The sequence below is a fragment of the Podarcis muralis genome, chromosome 7 (assembly GCF_964188315.1).
Source record: "Podarcis muralis chromosome 7, rPodMur119.hap1.1, whole genome shotgun sequence".
NCBI classification, from domain to species: domain Eukaryota; kingdom Metazoa; phylum Chordata; class Lepidosauria; order Squamata; family Lacertidae; genus Podarcis; species Podarcis muralis.
This window is the reverse complement of record NC_135661.1, coordinates 88,802,083-88,830,068: the sequence shown is the minus strand read 5'-3', so window position 1 is coordinate 88,830,068 and position 27,986 is coordinate 88,802,083. Positions and strand designations below refer to the sequence as shown.

General features: G+C 49.6%; 1 protein-coding gene across 3 annotated transcripts; it reads right to left on the bottom strand.

The window, feature by feature from the left end:
* Positions 1 to 32: 32 nt before the first annotated feature.
* ACP7 (acid phosphatase 7, tartrate resistant (putative)) lies at positions 33 to 27,986 on the bottom strand. Of its 3 annotated transcripts, none has more exons than XM_028741890.2 (14): positions 27,677 to 27,986; positions 24,224 to 24,502; positions 23,065 to 23,265; positions 19,690 to 19,872; positions 19,458 to 19,483; positions 18,183 to 18,280; positions 16,624 to 16,686; positions 13,635 to 13,749; positions 13,407 to 13,520; positions 11,149 to 11,206; positions 9,408 to 9,475; positions 7,612 to 7,683; positions 3,453 to 3,590; positions 33 to 1,364 (listed from the first exon to the last, which is right to left on the bottom strand). In XM_028741890.2, exons 2-14 carry the CDS (start codon positions 24,330 to 24,332, stop codon positions 1,299 to 1,301), a joined length of 1,311 nt encoding a protein of 436 aa, XP_028597723.2. In that variant the 5' UTR covers positions 24,333 to 24,502; positions 27,677 to 27,986; the 3' UTR covers positions 33 to 1,298. The 3 variants fall into 3 exon arrangements, with proteins under 3 accessions (XP_028597723.2, XP_028597722.2, XP_028597721.2); XM_028741889.2 differs by having other exon boundaries at positions 27,692 to 27,986; XM_028741888.2 differs by having other exon boundaries at positions 27,772 to 27,986.

Here is a 27,986-nt window from a genome sequence, read left to right as displayed (position 1 = left end):
GACTAAATGACTGAACAACAACAACAACATGCCTCTGTCCGCCACTTCCGTTGTGAAGATTTATTCACTCTGCTGATTAGAGCGTGCTCAGTCTCTAAAGATTTCTGAGGCTTGAGTCGCTGATTGATACTGTTCTGAGAACCGGAGTTTGCCCGGCTGCCGGCCGGTGCCTGGAGCCAGCTGGGGGCCCGCCAAATGCCCCCGTCTCCCCGAACAGGCTTGGGAACTCCAAATGTATTTTGGTTTAATTAATACTATTGAGTGTTGCTTGGACTCCTGCCAATCTAGCAGTTCAAAAGCACGTCAACGTGCAAGTAGATAAATAGGGACCGCTCCGGAGGGAAGGTTAACGGTGTTTCCGTGCGCTGCTCTGGTTCGCCAGAAGCGGTTTAGTCATGCTGGCCACATGACCCAGAAGCTGTCTGTGGACAAACGCCGGCTCCCTCAGCCTATAGAGCGAGATGAGTGCACAACCCCAGAGTCAGTCACGACTGGACCTAATGGTCAGGGGCCCCTTTACCCTTTTTAGTGTTGCTTGGTAAGTAGATTGTGTGCAGAATTGCATAGCAATCATTAAAAATGATTTCCAAGTACTTGCAGTTACGTTATATATTAATTTTCTATTATTATTATTATGGTTATTTTCAGAAGGTAAAATTTAAATTCTTTGCTTTTCCTAAAGCAGTTTATGTGCTTCTTCATCCAGCGTAGACTAACCAGGCTGAATGTTGTCCAGTCACAAAAATTATAGCAGATTTGAATTCCTCACACCCCACAGCATAATTTTAAGACCCCTCACTGGAGAGATTTGCAAAAATAAAGCTTCGCCCCTTATAATGGCCTGCCCTGCTACCCACGGCTGCCTTGGTGACCTTCCTGAGCTCAAATCCAAAAGAGAAAATGCTACTTTTCATAACAGGAGAACCTAATGGGGTGAGCCAACGAAAATGAGGGCTATCGATGACGATGATGTCTGTGCTCTGCATTCCCAGCTGGAGGCAGCAACTTTTCTGAATACCAGTTGCTGGGAGCCACAGGAAGGGAGAAAGTGGTCTTGTGCTTGGAGGGAATCTTGGAGGGAAGCTTGACCGCTGCAGGAAGAGGGTGCTGGAATAGATGGGCCGTTGGCCTGATCCCCTTGCCGTGATCATCTGATGTTCTTACTGCTTCTGGGACTCACAGGGGAGATGGCTGTGGTGGCTTCCTCTTCTTCCTGCGTTGAAAGCTGGTTGTCACAAGGCCAAGGCCCCAGACGCCATCTAGACCAGGAAGGGAACAGGGAGGTCACCAAGCACCTGCTAGTGCCAGGCTTCAGGGCCGTGCAGTTCTTTGATCAGCCAAATCCCGTCCACGACTTTCCCACTCTGAAAAGCAAAAAGGGAGAGAGTGAGAGTGTGTGTCTTTGGGGTTAGGGTCCCTCCAGGAAAAGCTTCAGGTTACACACTCCGCTAACCCAGAAATAGTGCTTCAGGTTAAGAACTTTGCTTCAGGATGAGAACAGAAATCGTGAAGCAGCGGGAGGCCCCATTAGCTAAAGTGGTGCTTCAGGTTAAGAACAGTTTCAGGTTAAGTACAGACCTCCGGAACGAATTAAGTACTTAACCCGAGGTACCACTGTACAACCTGGCTACAGTTTGCACACCTGGTTCAAATATAGGGCTTTGCAGAAACATTATTATTATTACTACTACTGCTGCTGCTGCTACGTTTATGTACCACCTGTTCTTCCAAGGAGCTCAGGGCAATGCACATGGTTCTTCATCCTCTCCATTTCAGCCTAGGTTAGGTTAAGAGACAGTGACTGGCTCAGGGTCACCTAATGAGCTTTGTGGCTGAGTGGGGATTTGAACCCTGGTCTCCCAGGTCATAAAGGTAAAGGGACCCCTGACCGTTAGGTCCAGTCGTGGCCAACTCTGGGGTTGCGGCGCTCATCTCACTTTACTGACCGAGGGAGCCGGCGTACAGCTTCCGGGTCATGTGAACCAGAGCAGCGCACGGAAATGCCGTTTACCTTCCCTCTGGAGCGGTACCTATTTATCTACTTGCACTTTGACATGCTTTTGAACTGCTAGGTTGGCAGGAGCAGGGACCGAGCAACGGGAGCTCACCCCGTTGCGGGGATTCGAACCGCCGAATTCGACCTTCTGATCGGCAAGCCCTAGGCTCTGTGGTTTAACCCACAGCGCCACCCGCATCCTCCCAGGTCATAGTCAGTCCATCACTATAACCATTACGCCACCCTGGCTCTCAATACGATACTGGAAACAATGCAGGGGTCAGACACATCTGGGGGTCCCAATTAGTAAACGTTAAACATTTCTTGAACAATTTTTTGTGTCTGGAGCAGGGGAATGGGATCAGGGGCCCCAAGGCTGCTTCTCATTGGGGATCCAGTGGGTATGAATGGTTCCTTTGCTCCGACACAAGGCTGTGGCAGGCCTGCTGCAACCCTGGATGACATCAGACCACAGCTGAGCTGCACCATTGGAAACCACTGCATTCGGTTGGAGGGTGGATGGCGGCTAATGGATTGAGGTTGAATCCTGACAAGACAGAAGTACTGTTTTGGGGGAACAGGGGGCGGGTTGGTGTGGAGGACTCCCTGATCCTGAATGGGGTAACTGTGCCCCAAAGGACCAGGTGCGCAGCCTGGGAGTCATTTTGGACTCACAGCTGTCCATGGAGGCGCAGGTCCATTCTGTGTCCAGGGCAGCTGTCTGCCAGCTCCATCTGGTACGCAGGATGAGACCCTAGCTGCCCACAGACTGTCTTGCCAGAGTGGTGCATGCTCTGGTTATCTCCCGCTTGGACTACTGCAATGCGCTCTATGTGGGGCTACCTTTGAAGGTGACCCAGAAACTACAACTAACCCAGAATGCGGCAGCTAGACTGGTGATTGGGAGCGGCTGCCGAGACTATATAACACTGGTCTTGAAAGACCTACATTGGCTCCCAGGACGTTTCTGAGCACAATTTAAAGGGTTGGTGTTGACCTTTAAAGCCCTAAACGACCTCAGCCCAGTATACCTGAAGGAGCGTCTCCCCTTCCATCATTCTACCCGGACACTGAGGTCCAGCACCGAGGGCCTTCTGGCAGTTCCCTCACTGCGAGAAGTCAAGTTACAGGGAACCAGGCAGAGGGCCTTCTCGGTGGTGGCACCCGCCCTGTGAAACGCCCTCCCACCAGATGTCAAAGAGAAAAACAACTACCAGACTTTTAGAAGACATCTGAAGGCAGCCCTGTTCTGGGAAGTTTTTAATGTGTGGCATTTTAATGTACTTTTAATCTTTGTTGGAAGCCACCCAGAGTGGTTGAGGAAACCCAGCCAGGTGGGTGGGGTACAAATAAATTATTATTAATAATAATAATAATAATAATAATAATAATAATAATAATAATAATAATAATAATATTCTGTGTTGCTCTTTCGCAGGACTTAAGCGCTGCCTACCTGGTCATCCGACACTTGTTCCAGCCAAACGTGAGTCCTGTTCATGATCTGCATGTGGGTGTAGCCATAATCCTCAATCCGCAGGGCACTCCATTCTCGTGGGTCGGGGACAAAGGGGTCAAGTCGCTCTCTGCAGCCCTGGTGGGGTGAGGAAGGAAGAGGCTCAAAGGCCAGGCAGCTTGGAGGAGTTTTCCACAGTGCTCAGAAGCTTAAAGTCTTCTTCAGGCTTTGCCAACCTGGTGCCCTCCAGACGGGAGTTGCGGTCCAAAACATTTGAAGGGCACCCAGTTGGGGAGGGCTGGCCTAGCTGCACAACAGAGAACCCAGGGGTTCTCAAACATTCTCAGGCCTCCCTGATTCCATAAACTCATCCCCGGTGCCTGCTACCCTATAAATGCCTTATTCAGAATGGCGGTTTGCATGCCCCACTAAGGAAGATAATAAATAGCACAATGCAATCCAAATCAGCAATTATTATTTGCGAAATTTATTCAAAATCCAATTAAAACCGAACGGCAGATGAAAATGATGGAGTTTATGGAGCTGGCTGACCTCACCAGGAGAATCCGTGGCCAGAAAGAAGAGGAATACCAAGAAGAAATTTAAAGACTATTTGAATAAATATTGTAATATTAAAGATATGTAATCCCCTGAAAGAATCAATTAGGCCTAGGATTAAATTGGGATTAAATAAATAAATAAGAAAACATACAATAAGAAAAGTTAGGAAATATGACTATGGCTGTGATGTGGTTTTATGAAATGATGATATTGGAAACTGCTATATATAATTACTAAGAAACTCAGAGGGAAGAGATTTGAGGAAGTCAAGTAATGTGCTTATGAAGATGGATTTTGATTAATTAATTAAGCTTATGTGGTGATTTGATGTGTTTTATCTTTTATGTTTTATGTTCTTTTTCCTTTTTATTCTTTTTTCTTTGTTATTGTTGGCTTTTTCTTCTGTTATGTTTATGTATGGAAAATAATAAATATTATTATATATATTAAAAAAAATCCAATTAAAACCATTTAGTTTAATTAACTGAAGAAATCTGATGACCTTGAGCCAGTGAGACAATGTTTTCAAAGACTGGCAAACATTTACCCTTCCAGTACCCCCCGCCTCTCCCCACAGGGGATGCCCACTTTAGGAATTCCTGCCCTAACACCTTCCAGTTGCCAAGGCTTGCAACTTCTCCCTCCCCTCACTGTGTTTCCATAAACTGCTCAGACAGGGGGAGAGAGCAAGGTGGCACTTTCTGACCTGCAGAGCCCGACTTGCGTTGTGCTAGCGATCACAACCAGGGAACCGTTCAGTACTTAGGAATGGGACCGTGGGTCAAAGTTGGAGCCCATGGGTTGCATTCAGAAGGTCCCAGGCTCAATTGGGTGGCATATCCGGTTGGAAGGCTACCAGGTGGAAGCATAGCTGTCAACTTACAGATTTGGAAATAAGGGGCCAGCAGCCTCAAAAATAAGGGATCAGCAGCCAAAATAAGGGATTTTCAGAGCACAGGTATGTTCAACGTCTGAGCCCCTCCGAGCCAAAGGCAGAAAGCCCAGCCAGCAGCCCAACGAAGCCTGAAGCGGTGGTTCCCACAGCGCAGCAACCCGGCAAAGGGGATGCAGCAAGGAAAACCACCGTCACCTCTCCGCTGGGAAGCGCTGAGCAAAGGCGAGCCCGCAGGCAAGGCGGCCGATTTGATCGGCACAAGGCATGCAAGCTCCACCCCCCAGTCGTTCTTAGACTCCTTATTGGGTGAGCAACGCAGCCAAGCAACACAGCTGGAGCCTCCCTCCTCCTTGGCCGGCAGGGAGGGAGGGAGAGGAGCTGCTTCCTTTAAAACCCGGGAAATTTAAGGGACATCATCAATAAGGGACAGCAGCGGGACACGGCGCTGGGATAAGGGAGTATCCCGCCAAATACGGGACGGTTGACAGCTATGGATGGAAGGTGATGACAAAGGCTGCTCTCTGCCCAAAATCCTGGAGACCAGGGTCCGGTGGGAGGAAACAACACTCTCCCTCATAACACTAAAACTCGTGGACATCCCATGAAGCCAAATGTTTCAGGACAAACAGATAATAATAACAGATAATAATTTATACCCTGCCCTCCCTAGCCAAGACTGGGCTCAGGGCGGTTAACACCAGGTATAAAAACAATTGATTAAAATACAACTTAAAAACAAGATTAAAATGCAGCCTCATTTCAGTAGAAACTAAAACCAAACTTTTTTGGGGATGAAAACGTCAAGTCTTCACCAAGGCCAACTGTCCTATGTGGGCCAGAAAAAAGCCAGGGAAGTCCCCAAACAGGAGTTCCATAACAGAAGGAAAAAGGAAAGAGGGGGAGGGAATCAAGTTGATTCCAAGCCAAAGGCCAGACGGAACAACTCTGTCTTACAGACAGATCCCGCAGGGCTCTGGTCTCATGAGACAGAGTGTTCCACCAGGCCGGAGCCAGTGTTGAAAAGGACCTGGCTCTGGTTGAGGCTAATCTGACTTCCTTAGGGCCCAGGACCTCAAGGGTGTTGCTGTTTATGGACCTTAAGGAATTAAGGCTAAATTACTTCTTCATGCAATGCATTGTTAAACTACGGAACTCCTTGCCACAGGAGGCAGCGATGGCCACCAACTGGGATGGCTTTAAGAGGATGAGACAAATTCAGAGGGCTATCGGTGGCTATTAGTCACAATGGCGATACTCTTGTCTCCACAGCAATGCTTCTGAATACCAGTGGCTGGGAACCACAGGAGGGGAGAGTGCTTTTGTACTTATGTTCTGCTCACTGATTTCCCATTGATGCATCTCGTTGGTCCTGGGATGGTGCACAAGATGGACCAATGGCCTGATCATATTAGCAGACTCATATTATGTTTTGCCCTAGGTGTCAGGGACTGGGCAGAGGAGGAGTGGTGGAGAACCGCTTCTCCATCCTGACCCTTCCAGGGAGGAGGAAGAGGAAGACGCTACAGATTTACAACAGGGGTTTGCGGGAGGTCGCAGCTCAGAGGCAGGTGAGGGGGGAAGCTGGGGAATTGTGGGAGAGCCAGAGCAACACCTGGCTGGCACTTTATCACCGGAAAGGATGCCAGACCCTCCATCTCCCAGAACCTGGCGAGCCTTAAAAGTAGGAGAACAAAGAGATCAAAGACAGAGAGCACATAGCAGCACCTATAGAGGAGACGAAGAGAATGACAAATGGGGAAGAGATGGGGCAGAGTGGAGATTCACTTGGGACAACGCCATTATCCAAGAGGTTGGGTTCTACAGCCTCTCTGTAAAGACTGAAAAAGGAAGGACCATAAGAAACTCTTGTCTTATACTTTCCTGGGCAGCCAGCTGGGAGCCGCTGACAGCACCCTAACACTAGGCTAGATGGGCAAAACAGTCTGATATGTGAGGAACTCTATATTCAGAGGGACGGTGTAATTAGCTCATAAGCCACCATTTAAAACTACCGTATTTTTCGCTCTATAGGACGCACTTTTCCCCCTCCAAAAATTAAGGGGAAATGTGTGTGCGTCCTATGGAGCGAATGCAGGCTCCTTGGCTTCAGCGATATCAACGCGAAGCCTCCAAAGCGCAGAGGGAGCACTCCCTCCGTGCTCCAGAGGCTACGCGTTGCTTTCGCTGTAGCCTGGAGAGAGAGAGGGGTTGGTGAGCACCGAACCCTCTCGCTCTTGGAGCGCAGTGAGACCTCGCACTGCGCTCCAAAGGCTTTGGGTTCCTTTTGCTGAAGCCGGGAGAGCAAGCCGGGAACTCGCGCTGCACTCCAAAGGCTTCGCAACCTTGCCGCCACTCCCGGAACTGTTCTGGGGGCTGGGGTTGGGGGTTAGTCTGGTTGGGGCTTCCCCTGCCCCAGCCCCGCAAGCTCCGGGAGCCGGGGCAAGGCTGCGCGCCCAGCCCCGTGGCTAAAAACAAAGCCAAGACAGCGAGCAGGATCCATCCCGCTCGCTGTCGTGGCTTCTGCTAAAGCTGGATGGATCCTGCTTGCTGTCTTGGCTTCTTTGCTCTTTGGGGCTGGGGGGGGGGAATAATTTTTTTTCTTGATTTCCCCCCCTAAAAACTAGGTGCGCCTTATGGTCCGGTGCGCCTTATGGAGCGAAAAATACGGTAAGTCTGCCCATCCACCCAAATTCTCACACTTACAGCTGATCCAGTGATAATATGAACAGGGGCACAAGGGTTGGTGTATGGGGCCTCGGTGCTGCCATTGCAAACCTGAAGGAGAAAGAGAGATGAGGATTATTCATTTACATTATTATTATTATTATTATTATTATTATTATTATTATTATTATTATTATTATTATATACCACCCTATACCTGGAGGTCTCATGGCGGTTCACAGAAAAGATCACAAGATAATCAGAATAACAACAACAACCCAATAACACCCCCCCCCCCATAAAAGAGCCACATTTTAAAAGGGGACAGGGGTCAGCAAACTTTTTCAGCAGGGGGCCGGTCCACTGTCCCTCAGACCTTGCGGGGGGTTGGACTATATGGGGGCGAATGAACGAACTCCTGTGCCCCACAAATAACCCAGAGATGCATTTTAAATAAAAGGGCACATTCTACTCATGTAAAAACATGCTGATTCCTGGACCGTCCGGGGGCCGGATTGAGAAGCCGATTGGGCCAGATCCGGCCCCTGGGCCTTAGTTTGCCTATCCATGGTATAGGATCAGATCAAGCAAAGGCCTGGTTAAAAAGGAACGTTTTTGCCTGGTGCCTAAAGGTGTGTGATTAAGCATTTTAAAATCGCCCCGGGACAGCGGAGGCTTCGCTGCCGCCCGCCAGCATTTTAAAATCACCCTGGGACAGCGGAGAAGTCTCCGCTGCCCCGGGGGCTTTTAAAATGCTGGGGGGCGGCAGCAAAGCCCTCCTGTCCCCGGAGCTTGCGGGGCGGGAGGTGGGGAGAAGGGCTTTTCTTCCCACCACCAGCCTTCAGAACAGCCTTCTGAAGGCTGGCGGTGGGAAGAAAAGCCCTTGTCCCCCCCCCCCCCAGCCTTCAGAAGAGGTCGGGGGACAGTCTGTCCCCGGACCTGGTCTGAAGGCGGTTTCCATAGGAACGCATTGATTGATTTTCAATGCATTCCTATGGGAAACCGTGCTTCGCAAGACAAAAAACTCGCAAGAAGAAAAAACTCGCGGAACGAATTAATTTCGTCTTGCGAGGTACCACTGTACTTTAAATTTACTGTTTTTCCTATATATCCCACCTTTATCTCCCAGGAGCTGGAGGTGGTGGGCCTGGTCCTTCCCCCTTCCTCATTTAATCTCCACAATGACCCTGCCAGGTGGGTTAGGCTAAGAGGCCATGACTGGGCCAAGGTAACTCTGGTCTCCCAGGTCCTGCAGCCCGTATTCCTACACTGTCTCCCATCCAAGCACTAACCAGGCCTGACCCTGCTTAGCTTCCCAGATCAGCTGAGATTGGGCTTGTTCAAGTAAGAAGAGCAGGACTTTTTCGCAGTGGTGAAATTCCTGCTGGCAAGTCTGTGGAATGCCAGCAGCCCCTTCAAGGCCAGTTGCCTGAGGATGGGCAGTTCCACGGAGCAGGGGACCCTTTTGCAAAAGGAGATCATGTGGCTCGGGATTGGCTGGCAAAACTCTGAGACGGGCACCCCCAAACTCCAGACGTTTTGGGACTACAATTCCCATCATCCACGTTAGCTAGGGATGATGGGAGTTGTAGTCCCAAAACATCTGGAGGGCCGAGTTTGGGGATGCTTGATCTGGGATGATGCTCGCTGCTGCCAGCCACTGAAGCAGGTGTGGCAGAGAGCCAGATTCTACAGATTCCAACCCAACAAGGTCTCCGAATCTCCCACCGCGGAGATTCTGCTGTGGGGTAAGGCCTCTCCCCCTTATCCCAGGTCTCGGGTGCCCTTCTCTGCTTCTGAACAGGACGCTGCCCCTTTGCCAAGCCTGGAATCACCTTGTAGTCGTAGACCGGCCACAGCCTCTCGTAGGAGTGTTCGTGGGCCCACAGCTCCAGGTCAACCCCTGGAGGGAGGAGAAGAAGAGGCTTTTGCCAAGGCAGAGAACAGCAGCTGGTGCCAGACAGACAGAGAAGCCCATGCCCCAACCTCTGCTCCCCCAAAGTCGCCTGCTCCATTGTATTTATGTATTTACTATTAAATTCTTCAACATACAACATCATACAGACTAATAATGAGGTAGAGGGTATGTTTTATCATATGTGGTGGACTTGTAAATGGGGAAAAGAATATTGGGAAATGATATATAATGCATTGGGAAAAAAATGTTTGAAAGTAAGGTAAAGGTAAAGGGACCCCTGACCGTTAGGTCCAGTTGCGGACGACTCTGGGGTTGCGGTGCTCATCTCGCTTTATTGGCCGAGGGAGCCGGCGTACAGCTTCCGGGTCATGTGGCCAGCAGGACTAAGCCGCTTCTGGCGAACCAGAGCAGCGCACGGAAACGCCATTTACCTTCCCGCTGGAGCTGTACCTATTTATCTACTTGCACTTTGAGGTGCTTTTGAACTGCTAGGTTGGCAGGAGCAGGGACCGAACAACGGGAGCTCACCCCGTCATGGGGATTCAAACCGCCGACCTTCTGAATGGCAGGCCCTAGGCTCTGTGGTTTAACCCACAGCGCCATCCATGTCCCGCGTTTGAAAGTACCTTTCCAAAAAAGCCAGAGTCCTTTTTGTTGGGGATAATTTAGTCAGAAATTCCCAGGTGTCAAAAAAGATTATGTATGCAAATCATTACATATGCTACTACTGCAGCTCGTGTTTTGCAAGCCCCAAAAAGAAAATGAGCGAGGTCCCAAACAAGGAAGAATGGCAACTTAAATTGGTGGAATAGGCACACCTCGGAGATTTAACATATAGAAGAATAGAAGAATATACATTTAAAGAAGACTGGAAAATGTTTACTGATTATTTGGGTGAAAATTGTGTACATTTAAAAACACTGGTAGCATTAAGATAAGCAGTATAAATATGTTTTGATGGTATAACAATGGATCATGGAATGGCTTAGTTCGCGTAAAATATGCAGGGATGTAGAGTATGCAAAATGAACCATGGAAAGAGAAGAAGAGAAGCCATTGATTTAAGGTTGTCTCAATGATTATCTTGAAATGTAAATTAGAAAAACTTAATAAAAACTATAATAAAATAATAATATTAATGAACTATACCACCCTAGACCAGGAGCTGGTCCTTAGGCAATACATGCAAAATAACGTTAATTCTAATCTGTGTAGAAGGCGATGAACAGTTTAAATTATAAAAACAGTTTTTATAATGTGAGGGGAGCCCTCTATTTTTGTACCTAATAAAGCCGCATCATTCAGTTGCAAAAGAGTATGCTTCGGGGCTTGTGCCAATTTTATTTTACCGTTTAATCGTCTCAATTTTATTTTATTGTTTGGTTGTGCCCTTTGCCCTTCTTTGTTGCACCCGTTTGTCAGAGAAGCTCCCCTCCACGTTCTTCCAGGATCACGCTATCATGAGCCTGGCTGTTTGGAGAAGAGAACTTTAAGCTATAAAGGTTAATATTGTCTCCCATGAGAAGAACGAGGTCTGTGTCACTGCTGGAGTTCTTCGGGGCTGATTTATGCTAGCTTTGGTTTAATGTATAATAATCTCAACAGATCCGATAGCCAGAATGGAGGAGCGGGCAGGGAAGGCGGAGGAGAATACCTACCGTATTTGTAGAACAGGTCCTCCAAGCCAAACTGCTGTGGGTCGAGGCCTCGGCGGATCTGGGAAGGTGGGGGGAAAGGAGAGAGGGAGAGGGAGAGGGAGAGAGAGAGAGAACAGATTACCGTATTTTTTGCTCTATAGGACGCACTGGACCATAAGACGCAACTTGTTTTAGAGGGGGAGAACAGGAAAAAAATAATTCTTCCCCTCTCTGCTCAGCGCCCCTTCAGCAAAGCAGCAGGAGAAATGGAGCTCCTTCCATTTCTCCTCCCCCTTCACTGAAGGGGCGCTGCACAGAGAGGGAAAACTGCGCAGCGCCTCTCCAGTGAAGCGAAGCCTGGAGAGCAAGAGGGATCGATGTGCACTGACCCCTCTCGCTCTCCAGGCTTCAGGCGGCTATCCGCAAGCCTTCGGAGTCTCTGGAGCGTGGGGGGAGCTCTCCCTCTGCGCTTCGGAGGCTTCACGTTGCTATCGCTGAAGCCAAGGATCCTGAATTCGCTCCATAGGACGCACACACATTTCCCCTTAATTTTTGGAGGGGGAAAAGTGTGTCCTATAGAGCGAAAAATAAGATAATCCATGCCAGCCCACTACTTATGAATCTTAGCTCTGGCTGGGGAGGGCAGGGTAAAAATAAAAATTATTATTATTATTATTATTATTACTACTACTACTACTAGTAGTAGTAGTAGTAGTAGAATACATCCCCACCTCAGTTCTGCAGAAGACAGGATGTGGTACTGAGCGGAGAACCCAGCTTCCAAAAAACCTGAGCTCTCATTTTAATAAGCCAAAAAACAAATTTCTAGCCCTCACGGTGGCAAAGATAGGCTTGGCAGTGTGGGAACTAATGCCTAGTAAAATCTTAGGAGCGGAAGGGGATTCCTTCCTTCCACAGCCTCCTGCCTTTTGCTGGTATCTGGGTCAAATGGAATTAGTTGCGCCAAGCATGAAAAGCCCTTTCTCTACACTGTATGCTCTGTGAATTGGTACAGCCTATGGGACATGGCATAAGCCCCCCTGTTTAAGGAGGATATTGACAAGCTGGAAGGTGTGCAGAGGAGGGCGACCAGGATGATCAAGGGTCTGGAAACCAAACCAGGAACGGTTGAAGGAGCTGGGTATGTTTAGCCTGGGAAAGATGAGACCAGCTCCTCGAAAGATTCCATCAACGGTGTCTCCAAAAAATTTTACACATCACTTGGGAAGACAGGTGAACTAATACCAGTGTACTGGAAGAAGCAAAGATCACCCATGTCGAAGCAATGATTCTTCAACATCAACTTCGTTGGACTGGTCATGTTGTGCGGATGCCTGATGATTGTCTTCCAAAACAACTACTCTATTCCGAACGTAAAAATGGAAAGCGTAATGCTGGTGGTCAACAAAAGAGGTTCAAAGACTGTCTCAAGGCAAATCTAAAAAAATGTAGCATAAACACCGACAACTGGGAAACACTGGCCTGTGAGCGCTCCAGTTGGAGAACAGCCTTTAGAAGAGTTTGGATTTGATATCCCGCTTTATCCCTACCCGAAGGAGTCTCAAAGCGGCTAACATTCTCCTTTCCCTTCCTCCCCCACAACAAACACTCTGTGAGGTGAGTGGGGCTGAGAGACTTCAGAGAAGTGTGACTGGCCCAAGGTCACCCAGCAGCTGCAGGTGGTTCACCAGATTACGAGTCCACCACTCTTAACCACTACACCACCTTTACCAAAGGTGTCCTGGGCTTTGAAGACACTCAAACTCAGGATGCAAGGGAGAAACATGCTAAGAGGAAGGCACGCTTGGCAAATCCACACTGTGATCAACTCCCGCCTGTAAACCAAGGTCCCCACTGTGGAAGGACGTGTGGGTCCAGAATTGGCCTCCACAGCCACTTACGGACTCACTGTTAAGGCCGTGTTTATAGAGGACAATCTTAGTCGGCTACAAGGGATCGCCAAAGAATAAGATCTGAAGGGCTGTCAGAAGGAAGAGGGAGTCAGCTTGTTTTCTGCTGCTCCAGAGGGTAGAACTCGAACCAACGGATTCAAATGACAAGCAAGAAGATTCGCATTAAACATTAGGAAGAACTTCCTGGCGGTGAGAGCTGTTTGACAGTGGCAAGGACTCCCTCAGAAGGTGGAAAGGACTCTCCTTGGTTGGAGAGTGTTAGCAGAAGTTGCGTCGCCATCTGCCAGGGATTCCTGTATTGCCTGGGGTTGGACTAGATGACCCCTGGTGTCCATTCTACATCTATGGTTCCTTCCTCTCACTTACAATGCTTTCGTACAGCGTACAGTCATCCTGGTCGTTGTTGGAGCAGTACATGGGCCTGTGCCCCATGGTAATGATCCAGGGGCGTTCCTTGCGCCGTTCAGGCTGGTTCGCCTCCTGCCAGAGAGGGAAAGGTAGCCGTCAGCAGTGAATGGATTGACACCAACCTTCCCAGAGGCAAGCTGCCACTTTCCCCCTCCCCCCCCAAAAAAACAGGGGTCTGCTCCTCACCTGCAGGTCCTTCTCCAGCCACTGAAATTGCTCTGCCACAAGCTGCTGTCCATATTTCAAGAAGAAGTAGACCTCAGTGGAGAAGGAAATGATGTGGGCAGGTCCAATGTCCCAGCTGCGGGGAAAGATGAGCAGTCAGGGGACCCCAAAAAACCAACAAGCCTCACTATGTAAGGAATGACTGGGAGCAGCCGCCGAGACCCCAAAACACCAGTCCTGAAAGACCTACATTGGCTCCCAGGACGTTTCCAGGAACAATTCAAAGTGTTGGTGCTGACCTTTAAAGCCCTAAACTGCCTCAGAGTCCCCATATACCTGAAGGAGCGTCTCCACCCCCATCGTTCAGCCCAGACACTGAGGTCCAGCTCCGAGGGCCTTCTGGCGGTTCCTGCACTGCGAGAAGTGAGGTTACAGGAACCAGGCAGAGGGCCTTCTCAGTGGTGGCGCCCGCCCCATGGAACGCCCTCCCGTCAGATGTCAAGGAAATAAACAACTACAGTGGAACCTTGGGTTGCGGACGTAATCCGTGACGGAGGCACGTCCGCAACCCGCAGCGTTCATAACCTGCAGCGCCACGTCTGCGCATGCGTGTGACGCAATTTGGCCCTTCTGGGCATGCGCAAGCGGCAAAACCCAGAAGTAACCCTTTCCGGTACTTCTGGGTTTCCCGCAATCTAACAACCTGAAAACACATAACCCGAAGCGTCTGTAACCCGAGGTACCACTGTACCTAATGTTTAGAAGACATCTGAAGGCAGCCCTGCTTAGGGAAGTTTTTAATGTTTGATGTTTTATCGTGTTTTTAATATTCTGTTGGGAGCCACCCAGAGTGGCTGGAGAAACCCAGCCAGATGGGTGGGGTATAAATAATAAACTATTATTATTATTATTATTATTATTATTATTATTATTATTATTATGAGTGTCACACTTCAAGATGGCAAGGCCCAGCCCTAGAATCATAGCTGTCAACTTACAGATTTGAAAATAAGGGACCAGCAGCCTCGAAAATAAGGGATCAGCAACCAAAATAAGGGATCAACAATTACTTTGATAAAATACATATTTTGTCGCGTGCAAATGGCTTTAGATACCTATTAGGTCCATAAATTACCATATAGCATATATTCAACACAACCTTTGTTGTTGACAAAGGACAGCTGGACATAGAAAGGGCCCCATTACCTTCAGTAGCTTATTTAAGGGACATCCATCAATAAGGGACAGCAGCGGGACATGGCGCTGGGATAAGGGACTGTCCCGCCAAATAAGGGACGCATGACAGCTATGCCTAGAATGCACCAGGCTGGGCTGCTCACAGCCCCCTCTCCTCTACGCTCCTGTGCACCCAGCTTGGCTTGTGTTAAAACCAGCCAATTGCTCCGGGGAGACGCTCCAAATTCTTCCAGCTGATTTACCCAGCATCGAGTCATTGACCCGAAGCAATGGATCCAAGTTACAAAAAGGGAGATTCCATCTGAACATCAGGAAGAACTTTCTGTGAGTAAGAGGAGTTTGAGAGGGGAACGGACTCCCTTGAAAGCTGCTGGACTCTCCTTCCATGGAGGTTTCTCAGCAGAGGTTGGATGACCCTCTGTCATCGATGCTGGAGGTGAGATTCCTGCATTGCAGCGGGCTGGGCTGGATGACCCCAGGGGTCCCTTCCTACAGTTCTAGGATTGAGAAGCTGTGTGGTTCTCAAACTTTTTTGGGTCCCTGCCCCTGCAGTTCCATAAACTCATCTCCAGTGCCCTCGACTCTATGAAAAGCACCGTTCAGAATAGCGCTTTGCAAGACCCACTAAGGAAGATAAGGTAAATGTAAAGGTCCCCCTGCCCGTACGGGCCAGTCTTGACAGACTCTGGGGTTGTGCGCTCATCTCACTCTAGAGGCCGGGGGCCAGCGCTGTCCGCAGACACTTCCGGGTCACGTGGCCAGCGTGACAAAGCTGCATCTGGCGAGCCAGCACAGCACACGGAACGCCGTTTACCTTCCCACTAGTAAGCGGTCCCTATTTATCTACTTGCACCCGGGGGTGCTTTCGAACTGCTAGGTTGGCAGGCACTGGGACCGAGAAGCAGGAGCGCACCCCGCCGCGGGGATTCGAACCGCCGACCTTTCGATCGGCAAGCCCTAGGCGCTGAGGCTTTTACCCATAGCGCCACCCACGTTATAAGATAGTGACACAATAAAATTCAAGCCAGGAACAATTAATTGCCCGTTTAATCAAAATCCAATTAAAACTATTTGGTTTAATTAATTCACCCAACGGGTGAACTTGGTCCCGTGATACCAGCTTTTCAGAGTCTGAGAGTCGTTTACACCTTCAGCAAACACCCCCCCTTAGGGACCCCTGGGGAATACCCCCTCTTCTGCAGAGGGCGCTGCCACTCACTTTGTGAACCCCTGAGCTCTCCTGGGCATGGCCAGTGATGCCCTCAAGGTAACAGTGGTGGCTTCTGCAATAGGCCCCTTTTTTCAGGAAGCTTGCATTTTACGGCCTTGGTCCAGTATACCTGAAGGAGCGTCTCCACCCCCATCGTTCTACCCAGACACAGAGGTCCAGCACCGAGGGCCTTCTGGCGGTTCCCTCCCTGCGAGAAGCCAAGTTACAGGGAACCAGGCAGAGGGCCTTCTCAGTGGTGGCACCCGCCCTGTGGAACGTCCTCCCACCAGATGTCAAAGAGAACAACAACTACCAGACTTTTAGAAGACATCTGAAGGCAGCCCTGTTTCGGGAAGCTTTTAATGTTTGATGTATTATAGTATTTTAAAATTCTTTTGGAAGCCGCCCAGAGTGGCTGGGGAAGCCCAGCCAGATGGGCGGGGTATAAATAATAAATTATTATCATTATTATCATTATTATTATTACGCAAATCAGCATAAAGGCACACATTATCCAGATAGCTCTAGTGACACGCCATTTTGCAAGACGGCCACAAACGAGCAGGAAATCCGGCCGCTTGGCCTGGGCTAGACGACACCCACCTGTACCAGAGGCTCTCCGTGTCACCGGGCATGTTGAAGCGGAAGCGGTAGTTGGAGAAGTTGCTGAAAGAGGAAGCGAGGGAGAAAGTCACAGGGGAAAAGGGAAGTCACAGCCCCTGCCCTCCATTTTGAAGTTTATATGTAATAATAATAAAATTATTATTTATATCCCCGCCCATCTGTCAGCATGTAACTCCTGTGCTCAGGGATCTGTCCTGGTAGCCGATTTGATACTGGGCCAAATTCAGGATGTTGCTATTTGTACATAAAGCCCTGGACAACTTGGCACCATTTTACCTGTGAGATCGCCTTGATTGATGGAATTGGCACCATTACTGGTGGTGCATAATAGTGGCATTTGTCTGCCTTGGAAGACAGTGGAGGAGTGCATCTTTGGGGGTGAGGTCAAGCTGTTGGGACAGTTGCATCTGAGACCAATATGGGAGAGACATGTTTTGCTGCAGCTGGGGCAGATGAAGGCGTCTGCAGATGCACCATGGCTTTCCTTCTCTCTGCCCTCCTCCCAGCGGTCATTCCTCTTCTGGTCACTGCTGTTGGATGCACAACCTGTCTGTCTGTCTCCAGGCACAGTGGTCGCCTACAAGGGATTCCCACACAGCGGGATTGACGCTGCCAGCCTTTGTGTCATGTTGGCAGACACGCTCGTACCTACGGGACCGCCTCTCCCGGTCTGCCCCATGGAGGACCTTAAGGTCCATAAATAGCAACGCCCTAGAGGTCCCGGGCCCTAAGGAAGTCAAATTAGCCTCAAGCAGAGCCAGGGCCTTTTCAGTGATGGCTCCGGCTTGGTGGAACGCTCTGTCTCCTGAGACCAGGGCCCTGCAGGATCTGATTTCTTTCTGCAGGGCCTGTAAGACAGAGTTGTTCCGCCTGGCCTTTGGCTTGGAATCAACTTGATCCCCTCTTTCCTTTCTCCTTCTGTGATGGAACTCCTATGTGGGGACTTCCCTGGCTTTTTTCTGGCCCACGTAGGACCAGTCGGGATAGTTGGCCTTGGTGAAGACTTGACGTTTTCATCCCCAAAAAGTTTTTGATTTGAGTTTCTACTGAAATGAGGCTGCGTTTTAATGTTGTATTTTAATCTTGTTTTTAAGTTGTATTTTAATCAATTGTTTTTATACCTGGTGTTAGCCGCCCTGAGCCCGGTCTTGGCTGGGGAGGGTGGGGTATAAATAAAATTACTTATTATTATTTCTTTGTAGCTCAAAGTTGGTCTGATGCCAGAAGCCAACTCCCCACAGAGTACATCCTTGGGGCTCCTGCCATCTTCGATTCTGTGGACATGGCCAAGCCAGCGTAGACGTCACTGAGGCAGGAGTGCAAACAGGCTTGCTGGGAATATGGGCTTAGGGGAGCACATCTTTGTTTGAGACTCTGTCCTGCCATGCGATGCCCAAAATCTTCCTGATGCGCGTGTTCCACATCTGTAAGAACTCAATCTTTGAAACGCCCTGCCTACTGACATCCGGGATGTGCCTTCAATGTACTCTTTTCAGCGCCTGCTAAAACCAGTTTATTCTCAGCCGGTTTCTACTCACTATTTTTCTTCGTGATTCCCAGGGCAAGTCATGTACGGCACCAAGGCGGCCACAGGCTCAATCTTCCTCATGAAGGCATCTCCAACGTAGGAATTGTCCTGCAAGACAGGGAAAAGCAAGCTTGGGGTGAGGGGAAGGGTCTGGCTCCCCAAATCTCAGGCAGAGCCACCCACAAGGACTCTACACCAACGCTCCACACCCCTGTATGTTTCCATGGAGTTTCCGGCGTGTCACAACAGTCCAGTCTAGACAGAACTGAGGTCTGATGTTGACACACCAACGTAAGCCTCGTCATGCAAAACAGGGAAGCCAAACGCAAGCTGAAAGAACTTGTGCAAATCTGCTTCACGTGGAGTTGCCTTGGCAGAGGATTTTGACTTCTCATAAGCTCAGAGGAGCACACAGACTTTGGCATCAGCCAGGCTGATGTGGTTACTCCACAGGCGCAGGCAGGAGGGCAGCTGAGGGCAGTCATTCCAGCAGTGAGAAGCAGGAATCGCTCTATCAGCTCTGTGGGGGCAGGCCAGCTCTGCCATTACACAACAACTGCTTAAGAATCGATGGCTGGGTTTTGTTTTTTCCTCTTCCCTCCCCATCCCTTTTCCCTTGCATGCCATATTTGTTAGGATTTTTATCTGTCTGAGCTGCTCCAGCAAGTGGTACTATGATTTGCATACTTGGAGACTTGGGGAAGTTTGCAGCCTTCCCAGGGCATTTTACCAACAATATTATTATTACTTTCATTATTATTGTAAGCCTGTGTATAGGGACTGTCTGGCTTTGGTGGTATGTAAGCCACGCCAAACCTCTCCATTCTGAAGGAAATCCGCCCTGAGTGCTCACTGGAAGGACAGATCCTGAAGCTGAGGCTCCAAGACTTTGGCCACCTCAGGAGAAGAGAAGGCTCCCTGGAAAAGAGCCTGATGTTGGGAAAGATGGAGGGCACAAGGAGAAGGGGACGACAGAGGACGAGATGGTGGGACAGTGTTCTCGAAGCTACCAGCATGAGTTTGACCAAACTGCGGGAGGCAGTGGAAGACAGGAGTGCTCTGGTCCAGGGGGTCACGAAGAGGCGGACACAACTAAATGACTAAACAACAACAACAAAGCCAGGATTCAACTGCTCTAAGTAAATAACAATTTTTTAACCACCCATTTCCAATCCCAAAGTTAGCAGGTCCTCTTTAGCTGTGATTCCTGCATTGCAAGGGAGGGAGGGGGTGAACTAGATGGCCCTTTGGATCCCTCCCAATTCTACAGTTACGTAGTTCTTACCGTGTCCAAGTCGTAGGCGAAATCCCCTGTGGAAGGAAACCAGATTGGAGTCAAACAGGGTAAGGGCTATTTGCAGGGGACAAAAGGGGACTTCTTTATTTTTAAGAAGTACCAATGCTGGTCCTCTCCTCCAAATCAGGAAGGGGGTCATAGGGAGAGCTGGCTTCGCACACCCCCCCCCCCAAGATAAATCCTCAGACGGGACTAGGGAGATTGCATTCTCCGACCGTACCTACGTGCAGCACCACATCAAACAAGCCCATCTCGGCCTCCTGCTGCAGTCGAGGCAAGGACTGGGGGTTCTCCAGGCCCATGTCCCCAAAGATGGCGAAGCGGGGGCTCCAGTCGGTGCCGTTCAGCAAGGCCCAGAAACCGTAGGACCTGCTCCAGCCCTGCTCACTTCCACAGCGGTAGGCTGCAAAGGAGGACAGGAGAGATCAGCTCAGAAGCTCCCGGGATAATTTCCCAGGTGGGATACACAGGCTGTGAAGGAATGGGTTTCTGTGCAGTCAGTCTGAAACAGGACCCAAAATCCCCATTTTCCTTCTCCAAGAGAGCATTTCTAAAATGCATTAACTTGAGCTCTTGAGCCAATGTATAAACAGAAACCCAGCTGTATAAGCAAGTGCTCAAAACCCTTTCCTTTATCAGTCCATGACGGCAATGGATGGCCTTGCCAGTTCCGAGTGGAGCAGAGATGACACATCTGGGTCTTATCTTACATCCTGACCACAATGACGCACAGAACTTGCCAGGTCTGACAAGAGACCTGGGAACGGCGCTAGGAGTGCTCTTATTGGTGACCTTCTTCTTGCCCCAAGATAAGAGTATAGGAACAGGAACAACCTTTTATGGTCAAGAGTACTGGAACAGGAACAACTGTTTATGGTCATGGATGTCAACTTACGTGTATAAGTTGACGTGGTTGGATTCCTAGGGAAGGAGGGAGAGGGTGCCTGGAGGATATATATACTGCATGAAATTTCTCATTTCTTTGGACTTGCTGTGGACTGACCTCGCAAGTGCCTTCTGCTATCCGGAGAACAGAATAAACTCTTTCTCTGAATCAACCTCGGTGTCATTTGACTTCCTTTCTCCCTCCCGGGAGCAACGCAGACCCCACCAGTCGGTAAAGTCTAATAAGGCTACAGCTCCACTTGAAAGCTCGTTCATTTCCTGTCCCCAAACGAAATGTGCCCATTGGTGATGTGGGAGACAGCAGCACTCCCTCCCCACCCCGCCTGCAAGCAACCCAAGTTGACCTTGGACACCCTTTGCCAACCTGGTGCCCTGGGTTGATGGGAGTCATAGTCCAGAACATCTGCAGGGCACCGGGTTGACAAAGGCTGGCCCAATTATGGACTTTTGGGGGCTAGCTGACCTGACCAGAAGAGACCGCGACCAGGAGGAGGAGGAGCACCAAGAGGAATGGAAGAAATTTAAAGACTATTTAGCTAAATACGTTAAGATAACTTAAATAGAAATATTTGTGAGTAACAGATTGGCCTAGGATTTAATTATGTCAAATGCATCATATTATGGACAGAAGTCTAAATGAAAAGAAAGAAAGTTGTTAATTGAACAAGTAAATCTTAGATGAAAATAGTGTTGGAAAACTGCTACAGTGAGCTATATGGAAACTCAGCTAGGGGGATTTGAGGAAGTCACCCAACAATGGTAACAAAAGTGGGATTATAACAGGATAAATGTTTGTTTGTCTGTTTGTTTTTTGATATTGTAAATGTTTTTCTTGTTTGTTGTTATGTTTGTTATAATTTTGGAAAATCAATATAAAAAAATTTTGGGGGGGGGGGAGACAAAGGCTGGCCCAGGATATCTCCGTACCCAATGCTGGGCATCCAGGTGGCTCTCACCTTCTAAGCAGTTTCCAAATACTTTTCAGGCCTCCGCCCCCTCGGTTCCACAAACTCACCCCCAGTTCCCCCTACCCTGTTGTTGTTGGCATTCATCTGTCTGGAGAGACAATGGAGTGCACTTCTTGGGGTGAAGTCAAACTGCTGCACTACCAGCACCGAAGTGACCTCCCTAAGACACAAGCCTGGGCAGTGTGTCTGGTGGTCTTGGGCTGCCCAGACAGCAAGACCCCCCTCTCAGCCTTGCTCCAAAGGAAAGCAGAACAAGAGATCCAGCAACAACCTGACTGCAGGAATTGCTGGAAAGAGGCGTACAAGGCACCATCCAACCGTCTTAGGGACTCCAATCCAGATTCATGTAAGGTTTGCTCCTTAAGGTAAAGGTAAAGGGACCCCTGAGTTAGTCCATTCGTGACTAACTCTGGGGTTGTGGCACTCACCTCGTTTTATTGGCCGAGGGAGCCGGCGTACAGCTTCCGGGTCACATGGCCAGCATGACTAAGCCGCTTCTGGCAAACCAGAGCAGCGCACGGAAACACCGTTTACCTTCCCGCCGGAGCGGTACCTATTTATCTACTTGCACTTTGACATGCTTTCGAACTGCTAGGTTGGCAGGAGCAGGGACCAAGCAACGGGAGCTCACCCCGTCGCGGGGATTCGAACCGCCGACCTTCTGATCAGCAAGTCCTAGGCTCTGCAGTTTAACCCACAGCGCCACCTGGTTTGCTCATTAGCAGGGCTTTTTCCCAGCCAGAACTCACCAGGACTCAGTTCCGGCACATTTCAGGTGGATGCCATTGCCGTTCTAAGAGAACAGGGGAGGCATTTGTGGTGAGTACCTTTTTCCCTTGAAAAACAGCACTGCTCTTTAGCCGTTTCTTCTCCTGGAGATGTTCCGCAAGGCAGCAGAGACTTAGGGTCCTTCTCCTAGCCTTTAAACAGAGGACTGCCCTTTCCAAAGCAAGTCCCATGGTCACCCTAAGCTAGAGAAGGTCCATGTCCACTTTTGCCTTATTCACAACCCCCCTGTGAAGCAGGTGAGGCATAAAGTCGCCCCTGGAGCTTTGTCACAAAAGCAGAGATTTGAACTCGGATCTCCTTTTCCTACTGCTCCACTGCACTGACCATTTCTCGCAATAACACCGAGAGCCTAATTAATTTACTCTCAGATTATGTATGCATGCTCAGAGTAGTCTTTGTAGTTAAAAGAATTTCTTCTGATCTAACTTTGTCCCCACGTGGGGTTTGTTGAAATGCTCAGAAGAATCTGATTGGTTCTTAAGAACACTCTGTAAAAGTTCTTTTGTGAATAAAACGACCTGGGCCAAGGGGTGGAGAGACGCAGAGATTACTATACGCACCCTTCCCAGAGTCTTGCTGGTTCAAGCCTCTGTGTGTATTCTTATTAATCAGAGTTCAATCCTTCCTTTACTTTGGGAAGGCCTCACATAAAGCCCTGAACAACTTGGCACCATTTTACCTGTGAGATCGCTTTGAACGGTGGAATTGGCACCATTACTGGTGCCGCATAAAAGTGGCATTTGTCTGTCTTGGAAGACAGCGGAGGACACTACCGAGGCCTAATCCCTGCCTCCGCCGTGGCTCTTTCTGGGACCAAACCCTGCTTACTAGAGACTTCTGCAGCTCAGTCAACAGAGAGGTGGCTAGGGTCGAGGCTCGGCGGGTCTCTGGCGCCACTCACCAAACAGTCCCAGAACGCCGGCATGCCTTACCATAGCGCTGTCCCGGCACGAGACCCTGGAGGGTGACCCTGTGGATGAACATGGTGTGCTTCAGCTTCCCGCCATCCACGAACCGTGTGGCGTCTCCTCTGGCCGAGCGAGTGAAGGCCTCTCCTGGATCGGGGCCAAACTCCACGATGGATTCTGCCGGGCCAAAGGTGGTCCAGGTGACCATCATGGTGGTGGGGTCTCCTGCGGAGAAGGGACAGGGCAGCTGTGTTAAGAACATCAGAACAAGATGCCTTTTCCAAAGAAGGAAACAGGATCTGAGCCCAAGAACCCTTTCCCACGCCCGGTGCTTCCAGCAACAGGATCACCACTGCCAGTGAAGGCAGAGCATAGCTATCATGACTAACAGCCATCGAAAACCCTCTTCTCCATGATAAGCTACAGCACAGGAAGTTACAAAGGCACCTGACGCAGACCCCAGCCACTCCAGCCCTGAATTACCTTATGTGCAAATATCCTTGAGATGGTGGTTGAGAAAGTGATTAATAAATCAAAAGTTGCTATTGTTATTACCTGATGAAGTGTGCATGCACACGAAAGCTCATACCAATAACAAACTTAGTTGGTCTCTAAGGTGCTACCAGGGACACGGGTGGCGCTGGGGATTAAACCACAGAGCCTAGGACTTGCTGATCACCAGGCTGGCGGTTCGAATCCCCGCGACGGGGTGAGCTCCCGTTGCTTGGTCCCCGGTTCTAGTTTGTGAACATTTATTTGTTTTATATAGAGAGAATTAAATGATAAAATTACCAATAAAAACAGTTCAAAACAACTAGTAACTAGACCTCTTCAAAAGAAATTAAAACCCCACCCTCTCACTATATATAATGGTCTGGTGACTTCTGTTTCAGTGTATCTGAAGAAGTGTGCATGCACATGAAAGCTCATACCAATAAGTGTGCATGCACATGAAAGTTCATAACAATAACAAACTTAGCTGGTCTCTAAAGTGCTACTGGAAAGATTTGTTTGTTTGTTTTAGCTTATTTTATGTTTGCAAGTTCTTTTAAATTGTTTATAATATTGTTTTCAATGCTGTGACCTGTCCTGGGACGTTGGGTAATAAATATATTAATCCTCCATCGTCATCAAACAGGTAGAGACTAAAGACGCGCAAAGCCCCCTTAGCCGTAAAACTCACCTGGATAGGACAGGTGCACCTGCTCAGGCTGGGTGTAGCTGAACCCTTCGCACTGCAGGTGAGGGAGCCACAGGCACAGGAAGCCAAACAGCCTCCCCAGTCGACTCATGCTGCACGCCCCCACCAAGATCTCCTCTCCGCTGAAATCCTTCAGAAGTGAACTCAGACCAGCTGCAAACCCTGGCAGGGTGGCTGCAAGCCGGTCTGCTAAGTCACGGGGCTATTATAATGTCCTCCGTTGCAAACTGCTGATGCGGCTTTGCACTCAGGAACCCGAGGCTGGGGAAACAAGAAGTTCAGAAAGAGTCCAGGGTTATTGCAGGGCAACCGAGGCCAATGAACAACAAGAGCCAGATGAGCCGCAAAGACAAAATGTAGGTGCCCAGCAGTGGGTGCTGATCCTTAGAAGAAAGGGACACTTTATGGTAGCTCTACTGGCTGTGGAAGGGACACGGGTGGTGCTGTGGGTTAAACCACAGAGCCTAGGACTTGCCGATCAGAAGGTCGGCGGTTCGAATCCCCGCGACGGGGTGAGCTCCCGTTGCTCGGTCCCTGCTCCTGCCAACCTAGCAGTTCGAAAGCATGCCAGTGCAAGTAGATAAATAGGTACCGCTCCGGCGGGAAGGTAAACGGCATTTCCGTGCGCTGCTCTGGTTCGCCAGAAGCGGCTTAGTCCTGCTGGCCACATGACCCGGAAGCTGTACGCCGGCTCCCTCGGCCAATAAAGCGAGATGAGCGCCGCAACCCCAGAGTTGGCCACGACTAGACCTAATGGTCAGGGGTCCCTTTACCTTTACTGTATGTGGAATCTCATGACGCAACGAGTCAGTGCGCCTGGCTGTTCACCAGAAGGCTGCTGGTTCGAACTCACCCAGGGACAGCTGCGGGCAGGATCCCTGCAGTGCAGGGGGCTGGACCGGATGACCCTCGGGGGTCCCTTCTGTGAGGAGAATCAGAACTTACAGGGTTAAACAGTTCTGAGTGACGTCTCACATTCTGAGGCGTGGCTATGTTCACAGAGGGGAGTGTTTTCTCTGTGTGTCTTTTTTCTTTCGCTTTTGCCGAGAAGCGGAGAGCATGTCTGGTTTTTCGCCGGGCTGAATTTATGATGTTATTCTACGCAATAAAAGACTGTTGGAGATAAGCAAGAAGCCTGCATGCAGTCTGAGTTATTACCCACACAAGTAACAGTTTTCCCCGCTGCGTAAACTCTGCTAAGAGGGCCAAAGAGGCTGGAGGAGGTTTTTACCGGACAGCAGTGGCACAGCTAAGAAGAGTGCCGGACGCCATATTGGCCCCATACCTTCCAACTCTACGAAATCTGCCTGCCCAACCCAAACACAAAACCATTTGAAGGCTCTCTGCCATGGAATTAATTCTCCCATGGCATCTCAGCAACAGGTATAATGTGAACCGCTGCTCCTGAGGCAGGAACACAACCGAAATGCCCAGCTTGAGAGGAGGGTGCCCATTATGTCTCTGTATGTATCAGGGATCCAAGACGATTGGTCAGTGCACACCGAAACACTGACTCATAAAGATAGCACAGGGCAGGGTTTTCGGTTATTAAGGGAGAGTCCAAATTTAAATCAGGGGGAAGTCCAACAATTGGGAAAAGCCAATCTAGGCTGAGGGTGCCATTAAAGTGAATGCGGCGCCTAGGAAATGTTTACCAGCCAGATAATGACTGGGAGGAGACCAGGTGACCCATTTCCTGTAAGTCAGATCATCACAGAATGCCTTCCTGGTTTCTCCTTGTTATCTCTCCCGTCGTGGGGTTTTTTAATTATTATTTAAGCTCTTTGGGGCAGGGACCTCATCTAAGAGTCACGTGTTCTCTGAATGGCTATGTTAAGGTTAATGTTGGTCCCTGGTTCCAGTTTGTGAACATTTTATTTGTTTTATATAGAGAGAATTAAACGATAAATTTACCAATAAAAACAGTTCAAAACAACTAGTAACTAGACCTTTTCAAAAGAAATTAAAACCCACAAGAAACTAAAACCAGATTAGAACACATACCTACATTCTACATATCTCGCCTGAACAAATATGTTTTTAGCAAGTGGTAAATAGGCCAGGAGTTCCAAGTTCTGAGTTGCCATCACAATGGAAGATGGATTTCTCACAAATGTGGAACAGGTATGATGTGTCTAAACCCCAAATTAATTGCCCTCGCCGCATCTTATCCCCTTATTGGAAGCAGATTTGAAGGAACAGACTGAGTAAGGAATCCAAGTTTACTTATCCCTGCACCCCAAGATGGGAAACACACACACAATTAGGAGACTGCCACTTTCCAGGGACAGCTTTCTTTCTGGTCAAAAGCTGTCCCAAGGTGCAATACACTGACTAAGGAATAAGGAACTGGGGGTTTACACCCTCAAAAAGAGGATTTGAGCCACCCCAGATAATATCCCCATACCCCAATAAGACGTCCTGGCATTGTTCTGGCCCCAGTTACACTTTGGGGCTCAAGACACTCTCAAGTGTGCTGCCTTCGTCCCACTACAAAGAAGAAACTGGGGTGTGTGCACCCTAAAATAGACTTGGGCCATTGTGTATCTTAAAGGTAAAGGGACCCCTGACCATTAGGTCCAGTTGCGGACGACTCTGGGGTTGCGGCGCTCATCTCGCTTTATTGGCCGAGGGAGCCGGTGTACAGCTTCCGGGTCATGTGGCCAGCATGACTAAGCTGCTTCTGGCGAACCAGAGCAGCGCACAGAAACACCGTTTACCTTCCCACTGGAGTGGTACCTATTTATCTACTTGCACTGGTGTGCTTTCGAACTGCTAGGTTGGCAGGAGCAGGGACCGACAATGGGAGCTCACCCCGTCGCAGGGATTCAAACCGCCGACCTTCTGATCGGCAAGTCCTAGGCTCTGTGGTTTAACCCACAGCGCCACCCGAGTCCCTTCTGTGTATCTTACATTAGCACAATTGGGGAAGTAAGCTCGCCAACCCAACAAACACACACGCCATGAGATGCCGTAGCACCTTTGGGCAAAACGTCGGGTATACCAAATCAGAGCACTGGCCCTCAGGCGTGTTTACAGCGGCCTTCCCCAACCCAGTGCCCCCTGGACGTTTTAGCCCACAACTCCCACCCGCCCCAGACTGAGGAAGGCTGCCCTACACCGACTGGCAGCAGCACTCCAGCATCTCAGAGAGAAGGCTTTTAGAAGACATCTGAAGGCAGCCCTGTTTAGGGAAGCTTTGAATGTTTCATAGGTTACTGTATTTTGATATTCTGTTGGAAGCCGCCCAGAGTGGCTGGGGAAACCCAGCCAGATGGGCAGGGTATAAATTATTATCATTATTATTATTATTATTAGGCGACCCCATACGAAAGCCCCAAAGCCCACAGTATCCCGGGGTTAGCATGCTAAATCTGGGAGCGTACGGAGCAGAAGACAGGGGATCTCCCCCGACCCCCCCCTTCCCCAGGCAGCCTTGAGCCCCGGCACCTCTCCTTTCTGGAAATCAAGCCGCAAATCCGGACGGGGTGGCGTTCCTGAGCGTGTGCAGAGCGCCTGCCAGAACTGACCTGCGCCCGACGCCTCTGCGCGCTGGGGGAGAGCAAAGGCGAGCAGCAGATCCCGTCGATCGCAAGGATCTGCTCTCCGGACTCTGGGAAAAGATCCTCCCAGCCCGAAGGGAGCGCGTCGCTCTGCGCCTCCCTCCGCGCACCGGATTTCCTGGTTCTTTTCGCAGCCTTTGGCGCTCTCCATTGAGGGGGAGCCGAGAGCCAGAGGCTCAGAG